The 17,634-nt window shown below is 37.0% G+C and overlaps 2 protein-coding genes and 1 long non-coding RNA gene across 14 annotated transcripts in view; 2 read left to right on the top strand and 1 right to left on the bottom strand.

The window, feature by feature from the left end:
• LOC123880731 overlaps window positions 1-3,792 on the top strand; it is a 46,760-nt gene extending 42,968 nt beyond the window's left edge. The window contains exon 10 of the transcript XR_006799326.1: window positions 3,778-3,792. The gene's annotated coding sequence lies outside the window, so the exon portion shown is untranslated. The remainder of the gene's footprint in view (window positions 1-3,777) is intronic.
• Window positions 1-17,634, bottom strand: part of LOC123880727 (coiled-coil domain-containing protein CG32809) — a 140,750-nt gene that overhangs the window by 95,527 nt on the left and 27,589 nt on the right. For 6 of the 12 annotated variants that reach the window (XM_045929015.1, XM_045929014.1, XM_045929024.1 and 3 more), the window contains exons 2-6: window positions 9,943-10,307; window positions 4,585-4,617; window positions 2,665-2,816; window positions 1,485-1,589; window positions 386-551 (exon numbers count right to left, since the gene is read on the bottom strand). In XM_045929015.1, the coding sequence (XP_045784971.1) occupies window positions 386-551; window positions 1,485-1,589; window positions 2,665-2,816; window positions 4,585-4,617; window positions 9,943-10,036 (550 nt within the window). In that variant the 5' untranslated portion in view covers window positions 10,037-10,307. Of the gene's footprint in view, window positions 1-385; window positions 552-1,484; window positions 1,590-2,664; window positions 2,817-4,584; window positions 4,618-9,942; window positions 10,308-13,756; window positions 13,951-16,116; window positions 16,333-17,634 lie in introns of those variants that run through there. The other 6 variants (XM_045929017.1, XM_045929020.1, XM_045929021.1 and 3 more) reach the window with 5 other exon arrangements.
• LOC123880732 lies at window positions 11,834-16,889 on the top strand. Its single transcript, XR_006799327.1, has 3 exons — window positions 11,834-12,007; window positions 16,374-16,576; window positions 16,800-16,889. It is a non-coding gene; the product is annotated as an uncharacterized LOC123880732 (long non-coding RNA).

Raw genomic sequence — 17,634 nt, 5'->3', positions numbered from 1 at the left:
TATACGCCCATAGCATTCGGGAATAATATAAATATGTATCAGGGCAAAAATTTACAGAATCGCAAAACAAGTTCCGGAGATTTGTCCTACGCCTGAATTTACAAATTTAAATATATTTTTATAATACCAGTAAAGATAGATTCAACTGAGGCAATCTACGAGTTTCGACTGAGGCAAACATTGTTTTTTGTTGCACTCAAAAGAACTCATGCCGAACCATGCATTATGGGGTAAACACGAAGGTATGCCTATAAGAATGATAAGAATGGATACGCCATTGGAGTGGTCATCAAATGATGAGCAAACTTGCATTGCATTCGCCTTGGTAGGCTCTTACGCTGCGGGTTAATCTAGGATAAGAAATTCAGAACAAAAACATACTCACCCAAAGGCCTTTCAAGGGTTTTACTAGGCGTCCTCACCACCGGTAGTGATGATCTTTGTTTACCACCGCGTCGAAACCCAGTAGAAGACGTTTCCACCTCCGACATAACGCCGGGGTCATCGTCAAATAGAGCATTGTTCGTTTGCGGGTAGTGTGTCATGTGGGGCTACAAAAACAATACGTTAATAGTTATTTGTTATACAAGGCTGCAAAGTCATTCTTTGGCGCGAGTGTTTGTATTGCATTCTGCGCCAGCGAAGGATCTAAGGTTGAACCACGAGCGAAGTGGTTCAAAAGTAGAATCCTGAGCGTAGCGAGCGAAAAACTCAAAGGCACGAGCGTAGATAATTTTGCAGCTGTGCGAAGCACACAACTTCTCATCTCACTACTAAAAACAAAAATTATTCGAACTGGATGACGAAAAAATTTCAACGTGAATTTTTACATGGGTAGTTTTTAGGTAGGTAACGATAAATCAAAGAGTTGGGATGGGATTTTAAAAACCTAAACCCTCGCGGACTAAACCGCGGGCATCAAACCGTTAATAATAAAAGCTGGGTTTGTTCAAAGCATACAGTAGTATAAGTTTTATATTCTTAGTACTAAGTAAAGAATAATAAAAATATATTGGTTCGCAACTCTATTTGTATGACGTGCAATTACCAACGCGCTGCAGTAACGACGCGAATTCTTTTAAGAGGGGTCTCTCCGTCACTCGCTCCATACAAACGTAGTTCCAATTTCATTTGAATATTATGCAACCAAAGTCCATGAAATTTTGCAGACATATTCTAGAAACTAATATCTATGCCTGTGGTTTTCCAGATTTCTGGTAAAATATTCGGTTTCAAATTTACGCGGTACTAAAAATTCACATACAAATCTTTGAGCCCCTGTAATTTTAAAACTACATATTTTTAGAAAAATCTAAAACACCACAGACACAGATATTAGTTTCTAGAGTATGTCTGCAAAATTTCATGGACTTTGGTTGCATAGTATTCAAATGAAATTAGAACTACGATTGTATGGAGTAAGTGACGGAGAGAGCCCTGTTAATAAAAATAAAATATGTAATATAAAATGTAAGTAATGATACCTTTTTCACTCGTGGATCAAAACTTCGGTTCGTCTTCATGTCACGATATTTGTTTACTGTCGCATACTCAGGCATGTTCACGAGTGCCTGCGCTTTGTTGTAACGCTAGTATATATAAAACAAAACAAAAAATTAACATAAAATCTATGGGAAGCCATGCTAGAAGCGTTCGAATACTAAAAAAAATAGTGTAAATAGAAATGAATAGTAAAATAAGCTTTGCAAAATATTAAAGCAAACAAAATTGAAATTGTAAATCACACTAATATTATAAAGGCGAAAGTTTGTGTGTATGTGTGTGTGTGTGTGTGTTTGTTACTCCTTCACGCAAAAACTACTAGACGAATTTGGCTGAAATTTGGATTGGAGATAGATAATATCCTGGATCAGCACATGAGCTACTTTTTATCCCGGAAAATCGAAAAGTTCCCACGGGATTTCGAAAGTCCTAGATGAACTAGTCCTAGTTTCTAGAAAGACCTAGATCCACGCGGGCGAAGTCGCGGATAGTACCTAAATAAATATCATATCTTTTTTTTCGTGAGGAAAATCCGTTATGGATACCACCGGCCACGGGGAGTCTGTCTGTCATCGGGCGGTATCTCATGAACCGTAGAGGTAGAGAGTTGAAATTTTCACAGTATGTGTATGTCGATTTTTTCTTTAGCAACCAATATTGATAACAAGGCAATATGACGAATTTAAAAATGACTTGGAAATTTGGAAAAGTAAAAAGTACATAGAGTTATATCTAGTACAGTGGTACGGAACCATTTGTGTGCAAGTCCGATTCGTAATCGACCGGTTTTTTTGGCCGGTTGCTTATAAATTGATGGCTAATGTTATAGGTACTAATTTTACAGCTTCGTAGAACACGATATTTGTTCAGGAACTTAGATTATGGACTCAAGCCTATAAATAATATAAAACAGTACATAGAGACTGTTGCGTCCTGCCATGCAATAAGAATCGTTCGTCGCCACCGTCACGCTTTGTGTTAGTTCGTTTACACGGGCTGCGTAAGCGTAGACGTAGCGCGTACAATTATTGTTGTAATGTATGGAACTGTATGAGACACGGCATACCGCTTGCGTGGCGTGAACGTTCGCGTAGACGTAATGCGTGCAGTTACGAGTATGTCTACGGATTTACTCGCGTCACTACGGCCTTAAGTCTTTACCTCGATCTCGATTGTGCTGATATGTGCTGCCGGGTGGTGGTGATGCATGTAGATATTGTGGTTGCCTGCCAATGTGTGTCGGCGTGGATCTTCTCGCCGGCTTGGACGTCCACGGGTCGGCCCTCGACTCGCTTCTCCATCAGATAACCCCCCTGGTAAAAAAAATTTTCTTAAGCTTTCGGACAACAAGTGTAAATTAAAAATGTATAACATCCCCGACAAGTGAAGGTTACAGTAATTAAAAAAGAGCTGATAGCTTTCAAACGGCTGAACCGATTTTCTTGGATTACAGCTAAGAACACTTCCGATCAAGACACCTTTCAAACGAAAAAAAACTAAATTAAAATCGGTTCGTTAGTTTAGGAGCTACGATGCCACAGACAGATACACAGTAACATAGATACACAGATAAGTACACACGTCAAACTTATAACACCCCTCTTTTTGGGTCGGGGGTTAAAAACGGGGCTTAGTCACATTCACATGTTTTGCAATTCTTTGCAGTCTCAATAAGCGAAGGATTAATGAGACGTAGATTGATTCATATTTTTTAACTACGGAACCCTCGCTAGGCGAGCCTGACTTGCACTTAGCCTATTTTATAACCTGATCACAAAAGGTATGTGTATAGCACTCTATGTATGTATGAGTTTGTCGGTTTATCTGTTCCCTAATAAATAATTTCTGAAGTACTTATTAGATCTTGATAAATAAGTAGTTGACTGGCGAAATTACGCGTATCACATCATACAAATCTTATATGGCAGAGATATGGCTATTGTATGGCAACAAAAAGTATATTTTAGTAAAAATTTATTATTCACCTCGTCACTATACTGTGCATCGATGTATATGGATTAGCCTTTCCCATACAATTCCGTCCGCAAAAATACGCTTGAATCTTACGTCATCGTCATTGACTAAGTTAATAGACTTTTGCAAATTCTATTGACTTTTTGAGCGCGTTATTTATCTTCGAAGGGCCCATCCATGTACATCGATGATACTGTGTCAATCGCTAAAATTCCATCCGGCATTCTATTCGAATGCTTGGGCAGATTTTTCAATCGTCAAATATTTTTTATCTGAGGAATAAATTAGATAATTTGACAGTTTTTGTATAAAAAATCTGTCAATACGTCTTTATTCAACAGATAAAAGTTATTTGCCGGAAGTTTGACGGTTGAAAAATTAGTCCTTAGTTGCTTAGTTGTACGACTGTGTCATTAGGGCGGTGACACGATCGAAGCCTCCCAATTGTTCTATGGTACCAATATATTCTATCCGACATCTACATAATATACAAGTGTAAATTAAAAATTTATAACACCCCCGACGATCCAAAGTATTTGAGTTTTCCAAAACATCATTTTCAAATAAATAATTATGTATTTAGGCAACGTCCATCTTGACAGTTTGACATTTGTCTATTGACATAATATTATGAACATAGAGATAGTTAGTTATAATACGTCCATGATTATGAACCTAACGGTTATCTAACCTTCTTTTCTACAAGAAAACTAGAAAAAAGCTGATAACTCTTAAACGGCTGAACCAATTTTTTTTGATTATAGCTAAGAACACTCTCGATCAAGCCACCTTTCAAACAAAAAAAACTAAATTAAAATCGGTTCATTCGTTTAGGCGCTACGATGCCACAGACAGATACACAGATACACAGATACACAGACACACAGATACACAGATACACACGTCAAACTTATAACACCCCTCTTTTTGGGTCGGGGGTTAAAAATAACGTCGCTTTCCGCTGTCTGTATGTTCTGTATGTATCTTTTAAACTACGCAACGGATTTCACCAATAGATAGAGTGATTCAATAATGATGAATGACAATAATTGTCAAAATGTCCCGTGCGAAGCCGGGGCGAGTCGCTATTACTGTCTATATAGTTACCATCAATTCTCGGGTCTCCTTGCCAGTCCTCTTCTGAAACAATAAAAAAGTATAATAAAGAACTATTTTCGAACGTCATTCATCTCTGAATCGTCTACTCAATTTGAGTTGAGGATTCAAAAGCGCTTGCAGAAGTCTATTTGAATAAAAATCTAGTTTCTCCTGTTCTATTTTTAATGTTAAAAATGTTAATGCTCCTTGAGAAGGTTGGTAATCATACGGGCCATTTCAACTTTCGAGACCGCTGATCTAAATAATTCTATAATGGCTCCTCTCAAGCCACTGGCAATTTTTTAAGCCACAATACTGATTGCCTCATAATTGGTATTTTATGTGTCTGTGTGTATAAAAAAAAAGATTCCGACGAATTGAGAACCTCCTCCTTGTTGAAATTTGATATTTTAAAATTCCACTCAAGCGAAGCCAGAGTGGGTCGACTAGTTTGATATATTTTGGAGAGTGGGATCAGGAACTTCACTCCCTTCTTCATCATTCTCCTACTTACAGAGCAGAGAGTAACCGTGAACGATCGCAGCCTTGTGTGGTCGACATTCAATCTACTCTACAAATCGCTACATAGGCTGCACTAAAAGTATCGGGAATGGAATATTTCCACTGTCCCTGTCACATTAAAATCTTTTTAATTGAAAACTCCTTGGTTTTAAAAATCGAATACCATTTATTTATTTAAAAAAAGATTCTCGGTCTTGTCACAAGATCTTGTTAAACTTGTTTAGTCGTTGAGAAAATGGAATTGACTCGAGAAACCTAAAATAAAGAATACATTGCGTGGTCAGACATTTTCATCACCTGAAGAAACTGTGGACGCCTACAAAACGGCCATTTTGGAGACCCCAACTTCCGAATGGAATGGTTGATTTAATGATTGGTTCCATCGTATGGAAAAAGCGTCAAATTTCGCGGAGAATACTTCGAAAAGCAATAAATACATTTTTAAATAGTAATGTTGTGTCACTTCCTTGATTCCCGAAATTTTCAGTGCCGCCCTCGTAAGTGTGGAATGCTTACTCAGCGACCGTGTTTTTCCTGCCATGTACAACGTAAATAACTTCAAGGCAAGAGTGAATAGACATCTTTAGGTCTCATCATTGCATGATTGTCGTCCAGCGCAAGCCTAACTTTTATCTACCTAAATTCTAAACGATAAGAAAACAATATCCATCTGCAGCCAAACCTTCTCCTACCTCTAAATGTAAGTTTGTAGCCAAATAGCAAAAACAAAAGAAGGTTCTACTTTTCCAGGCACGTGTAACTTATCAATAAATTCAAATATAACACAGTATGAGGAAATCGGATTTATGTCTCCTTTCTATATTATACCGATGTGGTATTTTATTCGGAGGGTTTACAGGATTAAAAACCGGCCAAGTGCGAGTCAGACTCACGTACTGAGGGTTCCGTACTCGGGTATTTTTTCCAACATTTTGCACGATAAATCAAAAACTATTATGCATAAAAATAAATAAAAATCTGTTTTAGAATGTACAGGTATAGCCCTTTCATATAATACCCTACTTGGTATAGTTAATTACCTTACTTTGAAAATTGAAACATATTTTAATTTTTTTTTAAACGATGTGACCACAAATTCGCGGTTTTCAGATTTATTCCTGTACTTGTGCTTTAAAACCTACCTACCTGCCAAATTTCATGATTCTAAGTCATCGGGAAGTACCCTATAGGTTTCTCGACAGACACGACGGACAGACGGACAGACAGACAGACAACAAAGTGATCCTATAAGGGTTCCGTTTTTCCTTTTGAGGTACAGAACCCTAAAAACCGTACAAACAACTCCTTTGAAGCTTAAAACTTTTATTCCGCGTATAGAAATGTAAAATAAATACTTTTTGAGGACTCTATTTAGCATTGAATGGCGAACCCATTGAGAATGTGTCTGTCGCAAAAAAAACTTGGGGCTATCACATGGATGAAGATTAAAATAAAGAACGCTTTCTGCTAGGTAAAAGTATCATACAGTGTGAGACATTTTTTGCACCATACTAATATTATAAATGCGAAAGTGTGTCTGTCTGTCTGTCTGTCTGCTACCTTTTCACGGCCCAACAGTGTAACCGATTCTGACGTTTGGTACAGGATTAGCTTATGTCCCGGGGACGGACATAGGCTACTTTTCATCCCAGAAAATCAAAGAGTTCCCGTGGGATTTCTAAAGACCCATCTACTTAACCGATTTGTATGAAAGGTAGCGAAGTAGCTTGCGTCCCTGTAATCGAAATAGGCAAATTTTTATCCCGGAAAATCAAAAAGTTCCCACGGGATCTTTAAAAACCTATATCCACGCGGACGAAGTCGCGGGCATATTCTAGTATAAGATTAACTCACTGTATTATACCTAGCAATAATTAAAACAATAAAGCTTAGTTATTGTTATATTTTTCACTATCACGCCCGTGTACAAAATAAACACATTTACACCTACGTACGTAGATAAAAATTAAATAAACTTACATACACGTTACATAAATATATTACACCGGGCGGAGGATTACACCTTAGACCTTACTAAGCTAAAGAGTGAGGCTGACTGAGATCAACCCTTTCGCAGATAAGACGACGGGGATTATCATTATTATTATTTTGTGAACAATAGTTATGAAATGCATATTAGGAATTATTTAAACACTAGAATGAATTTAACAAGTGTAAATTAAAAATTTATAACACCCCCGACAAGTGAAGGTTAAAGTAATTAGAAAAGAGCTGAAACGGCTGAACCGATTTTCTTGGATTATAGATAGCTAAGAACACTCTCGATCAAGCCACCTTTCAAACAAAAAAAACTAAATTAAAATCGGTTCATTAGTTTAGGAGCTACGATGCCACAGACAGAGACACAGACACACAGATACACACGTCAAACGTATAACACTTCTCTTTTTAGGTCAGGAGTTAAAGACAGGGCCGCAGGTGAGGTTTTGTGTACTCGGGCAGCGTGGTGGACTATAGCCAACCCCTTCTCATGTAATTCATTTCTTCGTCACATTCAGTCTGAGGGAAGACATTGTACTCTCAGTAATGAGTCGGATGGGTTATTGACGATGATCATGATGTACCGTTTGGTAAACAACTTTATCTAAACTCATTATCTTAAAAACCAAATCTCGAAATTATGGTAGACAACCATTAGGTAACATAAAAATTTGTCGTAAACTTTATATGGTACTTACTTGCTGCCCGCGATTTTGTCCACATGGATTTAGTCTATTTCCGAGAGAGGTCATCTAGTATGTATATATGTAGGTATATATTAAATTTCACTATAACATAATCTTCAATTCTGTAAGGGGAGAGCCCTGATGCCTATAACACAAGTGTTCAACTTATTTTAGGCATCAGTGGTTTAACCTAATTCTTGTTGTAATTTTTATGGGGAAACAATAAAAGATTATTAAAGATTATTATTAAAGGTTTTTCAAAATCCCGTGGGTAGGTATACTCTTTGTTTTTCCGGGATAAAAAGTAGCCAATGTGTTAATCCAGGGTATAATCTATCTCCGTTTCAAATTTTAGCCAAATCCATCCGGTAGTTTTAGCGCGAAAGAGGAGCAAACATACACAGTACACACACACATACACACAAACTTTCGCCTTTATAATATTAGTGTGATTACGTAATGTAGGTAACATGGAGTCAAATTCGTTGCAGTATTTAATACCAAATATACAGTTTCCCAGAGTGAAACTTTTACCTACGACAACGAAAATAATATTAGATAGGTATTTAAAACGTATACATATAAAACAGTACAACACACACACACACACACACACAAATGCATATTAATTTAACACAATATTCATTGATTTTTAAGATTGTTACATATTTCTTGTCTTTAGTACCCAATGTTGTTAATCTGGAGGTGGGCGTTAACAACTGCAACACAGTTTGTACCTAACTAACGCAGTTGTTATCGTTGTTTATTTTAAGGCTTTGTTAAGTGTAAATAAAGGTTTTTTTCATTTTTCATTAAAATTATGAGAATTTTAACTCGAAACAAAAAGGTAACTCTACTCCACGAGATGTAATAACCAACGGAATATGCATTTGTAAATGGATCGATGAGGACTTTTCACATTTCATTTTAGACTAAGAGCCAACGCGTGCCAGACCTACGTTATTTTATAAAAGCTGAAAGTTTCTCTGCGTATTGTCCCTAAAACAGAGAGGTACGATCTGCGACTATCAAGTTTGGATCATGGTGGCTTTGGGAGATAACAGATAATAGGTAAAAGTGTAAAAAACTTACGTCAAAGTATAAAGTCTAATTTATTTGAACTTTCCACAGAATAGTATTAGAAATCATGTCATGCATTGCCAAACAGTGTCGTGGCAACCTTCTGCCAGGACACTCTTAAAGTTAAAAAGTTGGTTATTTCAGGCTTCATGGAAATTGAATGCGATATTTATTAATTGATACTTACTTACTGAATTTGAGGAACTTCTCCGGTTCAGAGTATTTTATACGATAAAATGATTTTACGCTGATAGAATTGGAGGGAACTAATTCAATTAACGTAAAAATAAAAAATTAGTCAAGTGCGTGTCAGAACAGGCGTAGGGTTCCATAGTCATGTTTTTGAAAAAGTAGCCGCTTCTGAATTGAGGAGTAAGAGATTAAAAATCTATTTCTACGTTATTATAAAAAAGAAAAACCAGCCAAGTGCGAGTCAGACTCGCGCACTGAGGGTTCCGTACTCGGGTATTTTTTCATTTCATTTTGCACGATAAATCAAAAACTATCATACATAAAAATAAATAAAAATCTGTTTTAGAATGTATACGTAAAGCCCTTTCATATGATATCTCACTTGGTATAGTTATCTTAGTTTGAAAATTGAAACACGTTCTAGTTTTTTTTTTAAGGTTTTTTTTTTTAAATGATGTAACCACAAATTCACGGTTTTCAGATTTATTCCTGTACTTGTGCTATAAGACCTACTTGCCTGCCAAATTTCATGATTGACAATGGGAAGTACCCTATAGGTTTTCTTGACAGACACGACGGACGGACGGACAGACAGACAGACAGACAGACAACAAAGTGATCCTATAAGGGTTCCGTTTCACCTTTTGCCTTTTGAGATACGGAACCCTTAAAACTACACCCGAACAAATATTCTTTATTTCTTTATTTAATAAAACTAATTATTCTTATCCTTCATTTAAGAAAAATCTTGCTAGAGACGTAGTGGGTAGGAATAAAATTAGGATTGAATTTGAATCGTCAACTTTCGCTTTTTTCAGTTTGCTCCTTGTCCGTTAATCTAACCTCGAAAGTTGTTTGAAGAATAGGGCTGTAAGTTGAAACTCACCATTATCGCGTCCTTTCCTTTTTTTCTTTCCGCTTGTATTTGAAGACTTGCTGGATTTCTCCGACTTGTCTTTGCTTTTCCATCGGCTTAACATTTTTGTAACGTCTACAGTCAGCGCCACAAATACATTTTAAAACACCCAGTTTTATCTTTTTATGAATTCACGGCACATTTTTATTGTTTTCACTAGCACTTTAATGTTTATTGTTTAAAGATTTGTACTTTTTAATCTGTTTTAAATGCATGTTTACACACCTAATTTTTAACACTGTTTCACCATTTTTTATATACATTTGTTCTAGAAGATATGTACGATTTTATTATTCTATTTAAGTTTTGTTAAGGTACTGCGGCTATAAAGGAAGCTAAAGAAGAAAATTAATGGGTTGTATTACATACAAATTAGAAATGAGATGACCCGTAGGAGAACCAGAGTAACCGACGTGTTAATGGGCAGGATACATAGTTCGAAAAACCGATATAATATAATATAATATTTGCGCTCCCAAGATGCTAATCTTTGTTTGTCTTTGTCTTTGTTTATACCTGCGAAAGAACGCGTCACAGATTTGGTCTTCGAACAAACGCGAATGTGGGCAAAACCTAGATAGTCGGACTTGCACACGAAGGTTCCGTACCACCGTACAAGAAATAAGGAAACCTTGAGACCGTCTGGCCTTGACCTTGAGCCCCTCTGACCTTGAGGCCCTTCGACCTTGAGCTCCTCTGACCTTGAAGTTCTTTGGCCTTGACTTTGAGACCCTCTGATCTAGAGCCCCTCTTACTTTGAGCCCCTTTGACCTTAGGCCCCTTCGGCCTTGAGCCTCTCTGATTTAGAGGCCCTCTAGCCTTGACTTTGAGTACCCTCTGACCTTGAGGCCCTTCGATCTTGAGCAGCTACTTTTTCCTTTTAAGTCAGTTAAGGAAAAACAGATTGTATCTCGAGTAGGTATGCCGGTGCGGGATGGACGCAGACGTTAGAGGGACAGTCAGTAGAAACCAAACAATTGCACTTCAATTTTACGTCACCAGTTGTTTAAAATTATTTTTAATTTGAAAGTTCTATCACTGAGAGACAGCTAAGTAGTCTCCTTGAGTGTTAAATTATATCTCGCGGACGAAGTCGCAGGCATAAGCTAATATTATATGAAAGGAAAAGTTTTTTTTTAAATCTTTATTTTTTTGGGACTTTTGTCCGACACGGACACGCCAGTCCCGTCGTAACCTAAATTACAATTACATTCTAAATAACATATTGGAATGCAAAAGATACAAGTGGAGAGATATTACTGCCTATGCAGAAATACATCAATAATAGACTTGAATCCTTCTGCTGTCAGTGTACTTAACAGACTCGTAAAACTACCTATGTCAAATCTATTAATGCTATATCTCCGCACAAGACTCTCTCTCTCTGCACGCTGTATCAAAGTTGAATGACTGACTGACTGATCTATCTCTCTCTATATATCTCTATCAACGCACAGCTCAAACTACTGGATGGATCGGGCTGAAATTTTACCTGCACATATCTATTATGAGGTAGAAATCCGCTAAGAAAGAATTTCTTAAAATTCAACACCTGTTGTCAATACTACGAGTATGTAGTCCACGCGGACAAAGTCGCGGTCAAAATATAAAGAGCAAAGTCTAAGAGCGGAGAGCCCTTGGCGTCACCTTCCGCTTTACTATTACAACTCGAGCTACCTTTTGCTAGGTTCCGATGCACATGTCGTAGTGAAACAGCAACAAGTTTTCCCAGTGCATAGGAACGTTCATGGAAAACTCACTAGATGGCTCTCTGCTGTAAGTACATAGTAGGTACGTAGTTTCTAGATGGGCCGCTGTGAAATGCAACCGCACGGCGCTGCATCCATGCAGTCCTATGAGCCCTGCGCAAATCAATAGAGCTGATTTTGCTCTAAATATAGCAAGTTTGTGTTTACCTGTTGCACGCAACCTTACTTTGCGTGATTTTTTTACTAAAAGCGGGATTTAAAATAGCTTTTAAGTTGAATTTGTGCATAAAGTTTGCTGAGCGGCATAATTGTGGCATTTGTTCAGAGTGAGTACTAAAAATTTCAATAGTTGTAGCTTTTGGTTGTATACTAATACAATATTTTTATGTTTTTATTTGTAATTTTATTTAAAATTAACTGCCGTGAAGGAAAGAGATTGATAAGTGCGCCGGTAGGCTTTTTCGGCATGGCTCTCTTAACTATACCTACGATCAAAAGGGCTCTTGCCACCATAGATATTCCTGCGCTCATTGAGCCGGCAGGGATTAGTTGAGATGATGGCAAAAGTATGGGTTTTATGATTTCTTTAGATATTATTATTCGTAGATCACAGTTTAAGAAAATTTTATATGTAGGTTTACCAAATTTTTTTTATTTATTTATTAAATTTATTAATATTTATTAATTTAACCTAAGCGTTTACCTAATTTAAATTTTAAAAGAAATATCCACTAAATTAAATACCTGTCAATTGAAAGGCTACAAACATTATTCGATCTAGTCAAGAAATATCGCGTAAATGACGTCATCATTCTAAACGTAATTTAATTAATCGCTGATTATAATTATGTTTACATTATTAATAATAATTAATATTGCTTGTATTTTTCTTGGAAATTTCGGCAAGCTTTTTGGAGGAATAATAATTGTAAGTAAAAATCTTACTGTTACCTACTTTTGCGTACTACTATATTTGCGTATTAGGTAAAGACTAAAACATGTCTACCTACTATTAAAACGATACTTCTACGGTGAAAAAAGCATAATATAGCATTATCATCAACCCATCGCCATGTTAATACTTAAAATAAGAAAACTTTGGTTGCCTACCACACTGGCCAAGTATGGGTTGGCAGACTCCACATCATAGTCCTTCGAGTCCATTGTGAAGAATTCTCGGGTATGCAAGTTACCTCACGATACTTTTCTCAGTCGTTAAAGCAAGTGACATTTAAAGACGCACAGAACTCCGAAAATTAGTTCCACGACACTACTTTCGTCTACAAGTGTAAATTAAAAATTTATAACACCCCCGACAAGTGAAGGTTACAGTAATAACTAGAAAAGAGCTGCTAGCTTACAAACGGCTGAACCAATTTTCTTGGATTGTAGCTAAGAACACTCTCGATCAAGCCACCTTTCAAACAAAAAAAAGTTTATTAAAATCGGTCCATTAGTTTAGGAGCTACGATGCCACAGACAGATACACAGATACACGGATACACAGATACACACGTCAAACTTATAACACCCCTCTTTTTGGGTCGGGGGTTAAAAAATCGCGTTGAGCACGAAAGCAGTTTAGTTTCGTGAAAATAATACATGCATTGCGAAAGTAGACGTTTACACGTGCAAGTGATTACGAAAGTAATGTCGCGAAACTAATGTCGCGCCATTAAATGCATAGTGTAATTTCGGTATAAGAGGTGCGTGACGGGGATCGAACGCCGGTCCCCTCGAATAAGAGGCCAACGTCTTTAACACAAGGCTTTCGCCATAAAGGTGCATCCACACTGCCGCGTTATCTTTACAACCTCTCCCACTACCAAGCGTCACTGTTAGAGATCTCTTAATAAATTAAGATTAGGTAGGTACTGCTTCCTATCTTCTTTCTATCTTCTTTTTCTGTTTATAACTACAATTTTTTTAGTAGGTACGTATAAATAAAATTAAAAAAAGTTTGGGATCTCAGTCTATAGCGCACTTTGCTTTGACTTAAGACACAGTTAATTTGAATTTAAGGAACAGTTTTAACTCTATAAAAAGACGTAGCATAAGAATTAGTCACAACTTACCAATGCGCGGGATACGATACAGGAAAAGAGATATGTCCGTCCGTTCGACAATTATGTGTTCGCATATCATTCATCCGATTATTAAGTTGAAACTTTGTACAGTTGTTGCCGGTACTTTCGTGAAGGATTTCGATATAGTACAATTACAACACTTAGGTGTTACGCGAGTGGTTCAAACAAAGAGGCATTGCAAAGCATGCTGGGAATAAACTAGTTCTAAATATTTGTGTTCATTGGTGGTCTTAGAGTAGGTATCTGTAGATATGCTATGTAATCAAAAGCGTGAAAGAATAACATTAAGGGTGCTTTCAGACGGACCACACCAGAACCGTACTGACAGCGGCAAAAACATCGCCGGCAGTAAGGTAGAGGACGTGTGTGAAGGGTTGGCTACAGTAGCGAACCCCTCACGCCCTTTTTCAGTAACTTCAAGCAACTGTAAAGCCGAGTCTACACTCGCACGTGAAGTCGCGCCGTTATTTCACGCCGTGAATGTATGCCGCGATCCACGCGTGAACTGTGTCCCTCCACACTCGCAAATCAGTCTTGATCATGACCTCCTTACGATGTTCTGTCCATGTAAAATGGCGAGTGTAGATGTGTTGCCTGCCTGCCTATTACACGTCACGTAGTATTTACTAGATATGAATACCCTGTGATACGGGCTGTCCTAGTTAAGAGGCCAGGACTCCATGAAACTCGCATGTAAAAGTTTTATATTAAGGTGGAAGCGACGGGTCTGCCCGTGAAATTCAAATTTTACTTGGTTGGTTGTAAACTAATACGACAACTATAACTCACAAACTAGTAGATACTAGAACTAACTTCTTAAACGGGACCCTTCCAAGTAAAGATTTTTATACAAACCTGTGAGGATGATACTGCCATTGCCGCAATTAAAGTGCCATAAGCCAACGTTGTCGTATTAGTTTACAAATAGCGAAAAACCAAGTAAAATTTGAATTTCGCGAGCAGACCCGTCGCTTGCCCTTTAATAAGTTTTCATTTCATTTGAAATCGTTGTGCTGTCGTATGATTGTGGTTGTGGCACGTCTGCAAATCCTTTAATTACTGACTAAGCGAGTTACATTTCATTTAAAGCATAAGCGTAATACGATGCTACTCGAGTCCAATTTCTGCAGTTAAATTTCTACAAAATAAAATGCTGATGAAAATGTTGCGGCTAAATTTTGATTGCTAAATCAGCTAGACACACTTTATGAAAACTTTCCCCTAAGAATCGTATTTCAATTTATTATTTTGAATTTTAATGCATATCATGCAGGACTCAGGAGATATTCATTGATTGGTTATATTGATTTGATTAGCTTAAAGTAACCTGTTGCCTTTCGAAAAGAGCAACTATTGAGTTTTTTATCGGCTCATCTCAGCAGTTTAGTTTGCTTTCCGAAGCGGCGGTGGTAGTCATGATCATTTGTCATAAGCCCCACAAAAAAAAATCAAGGCGCTGGCAAACTGAAATGAAGCAAAATTTTTACAGGCGGACCGAAAAACTGACTCGCGCACCACCGGTTGCACGTTGATGGTACTGCTGTAGAAACCTTCACGCAAGTGCTTGCAACAACTGTACAAAGTTTTAACACAAACGGATAAACGATGCAATGTGCGATTCATACGTTATGAGCACAAGATTTTGATTTTCATACCGAATGCGTTGAACTAAGGTCGAGCTTCTCCTTAATCGTACACAAGACTTAATTTACTCTAACAACTGTTATGTCTCCTTCCTGACGGTAGAGTTTCACCGTCATTCTTTATATTAGGTTTATGACTATGAGAGTTAACATAGCTTTGTAGTTTCAATACCTAAATGGGTCGTGCGGCATGGACTATTTAAAGGACTATAATAAGTAAATTAACTAGTGTCAATTAAAAATTTATAACACCCCCCACAAGTGAAGGTTACATTAACTTGAAAAGAGCTGATAACTTTCAAACGGCTGAACCGATTTTCTTGGATTGTAGCTAAGAACACTCTCGATCAAGCCACCTTTCAAACAGAAAAAAACTAAATTAAAATCGGTTCATTAGTTTAGGAGCTACGATGCCAAAGACATATACACAGATACACACGTCAAACTTATAACACCCCTCTTTTTGAATCGGGGGTTAAAAATATAACTATATTTCTTCTTCTATGAAAACTTGATAGTTAAATTCATAAGTAGGAAATAACACACAATTTTTGAATGATCCTAAACGATTTCTTTGTATAACATATTCATTGCAGAATATATTTTATCAATTAGATAAGTAGCATTCGTGAAAGTGAACATGCTGGATAAGTACAAGAAATGTTTTAAGTAAGCTGGTGATTTAGATACTTTATAAATCCTTACCTTTTTTTAGTAAACAAACAAACGCACATCCAAGATTTCTAAAACTAGAAACACTAGTAGGTAATTATTAATTACCACAAGTTATATTATCACATTGTACGAAACATTATCTATTGAATATCAACACAGTTTCAATTGCGTAAAACTGCTCCCTAGGTCATTTATCTGCATTTTCAGTAATCAAATGTATGTAAAAGATCGTACACCCACTAGCTATCAACAAATGAACTAAACTACTGCTTGTTCTATTTATACAGATGATCAACCCGCGATGGTGTGCACTGTGCAAGCCAAACAACAGGCATATAATCTCCTACGGCCTACGGGAACAGAACCAGATTTCAGGACTACGTGCTGCTTTCACGTAGCCCCGATAGAGGGCGTTGCATCAAGTTAAAGGCATTCCTAGGACGCAGATCAGCAAGAGTCTTTCAATAATCCTTTATTAATAGTATTTCAGGTAAATAAATATAAGTTTTAACAACAGTGCCCTGAGTATTTTTCACACTGAAGTGATTATACAAGTAGGTACGTGTGAAAGACGTGCCATACAAAATAATAGTTATTTTTTGTGGCAATTCGAAGCACCGAGCGAACCCTAGAATTAAACTTGACAATTGTGGTCTTCGTGTTAACACTATGTTGGTAGATGACCCATCACTAACTTTCGATTACGCTCACAGTATGGCGTTCACAGCTGCTATCAGCACCAGGCGAAAATCAAGTTGCTACAAAATCAGATCGGCTGATGCAGGTCCAGCGTATAGAAATTATTAGAGGTCAGTGATTTTCCAAGTTGAAAACGTGATATCCATGCTTGTATATAAGTATTTAGCTTGTAGAAATATTCATTATTCATAATGTCATGCATGACTGGCGGTTAGAGTTGCGTTACTTATTACTTGCGTTAAACTTTGACCATCAATAAAAGCTAAATGGGTTGCACAAGTCGGTGTTTATTAGCTTTGAACTGAAACTGGACCTATATTTTAATAATAGAGGCATTGATACTGTTTTATGCAAACCGCTTTGCTTTTATGTCACAGAATTTGAGGCCCTTTAAGGCCTATGACCATTAAGGCCCAGAAAAGGAAACTTCTGGTCAATAGATAACGATTAAAATTATTAAAAGAATTAATATCATCTGATAAAAATTTGTTCTACTAAACAAAGAAAGTCAATTAAAAGCAATTAATGAATGTATTTATTTAATTAAAATAATAATTGCATGCATAAGATTTATAGTAGGAATATTTAGCAGGGTTTGTTATTTTATATGAAGCGACGGGGAGGGGGAGGGGGAGGGGGGGGGGGGGAAGAGGGGGGGAGAGGCTCGTTTCTGTTTCCTTATACATCCAAAATCCAAAAAAATAGATATCAAAATTGCTATGCATAAAGCTGTGAAACACAAGGAACAACAAGTTTTTTTGCTTGTATTTCAGTGTTTAATAATATTTCATCATATATTTATTTATGGTTGATAGGCGTCGTATGGTCAATTTCGTTGATGGGGCGCGG

The sequence above is a fragment of the Maniola jurtina genome, chromosome Z (genome assembly GCF_905333055.1).
Source record: "Maniola jurtina chromosome Z, ilManJurt1.1, whole genome shotgun sequence".
Classification (NCBI taxonomy): domain Eukaryota; kingdom Metazoa; phylum Arthropoda; class Insecta; order Lepidoptera; family Nymphalidae; genus Maniola; species Maniola jurtina.
Note: the sequence above shows the minus strand (reverse complement) of the source record. Positions and strands in the feature narration are given on the sequence as shown.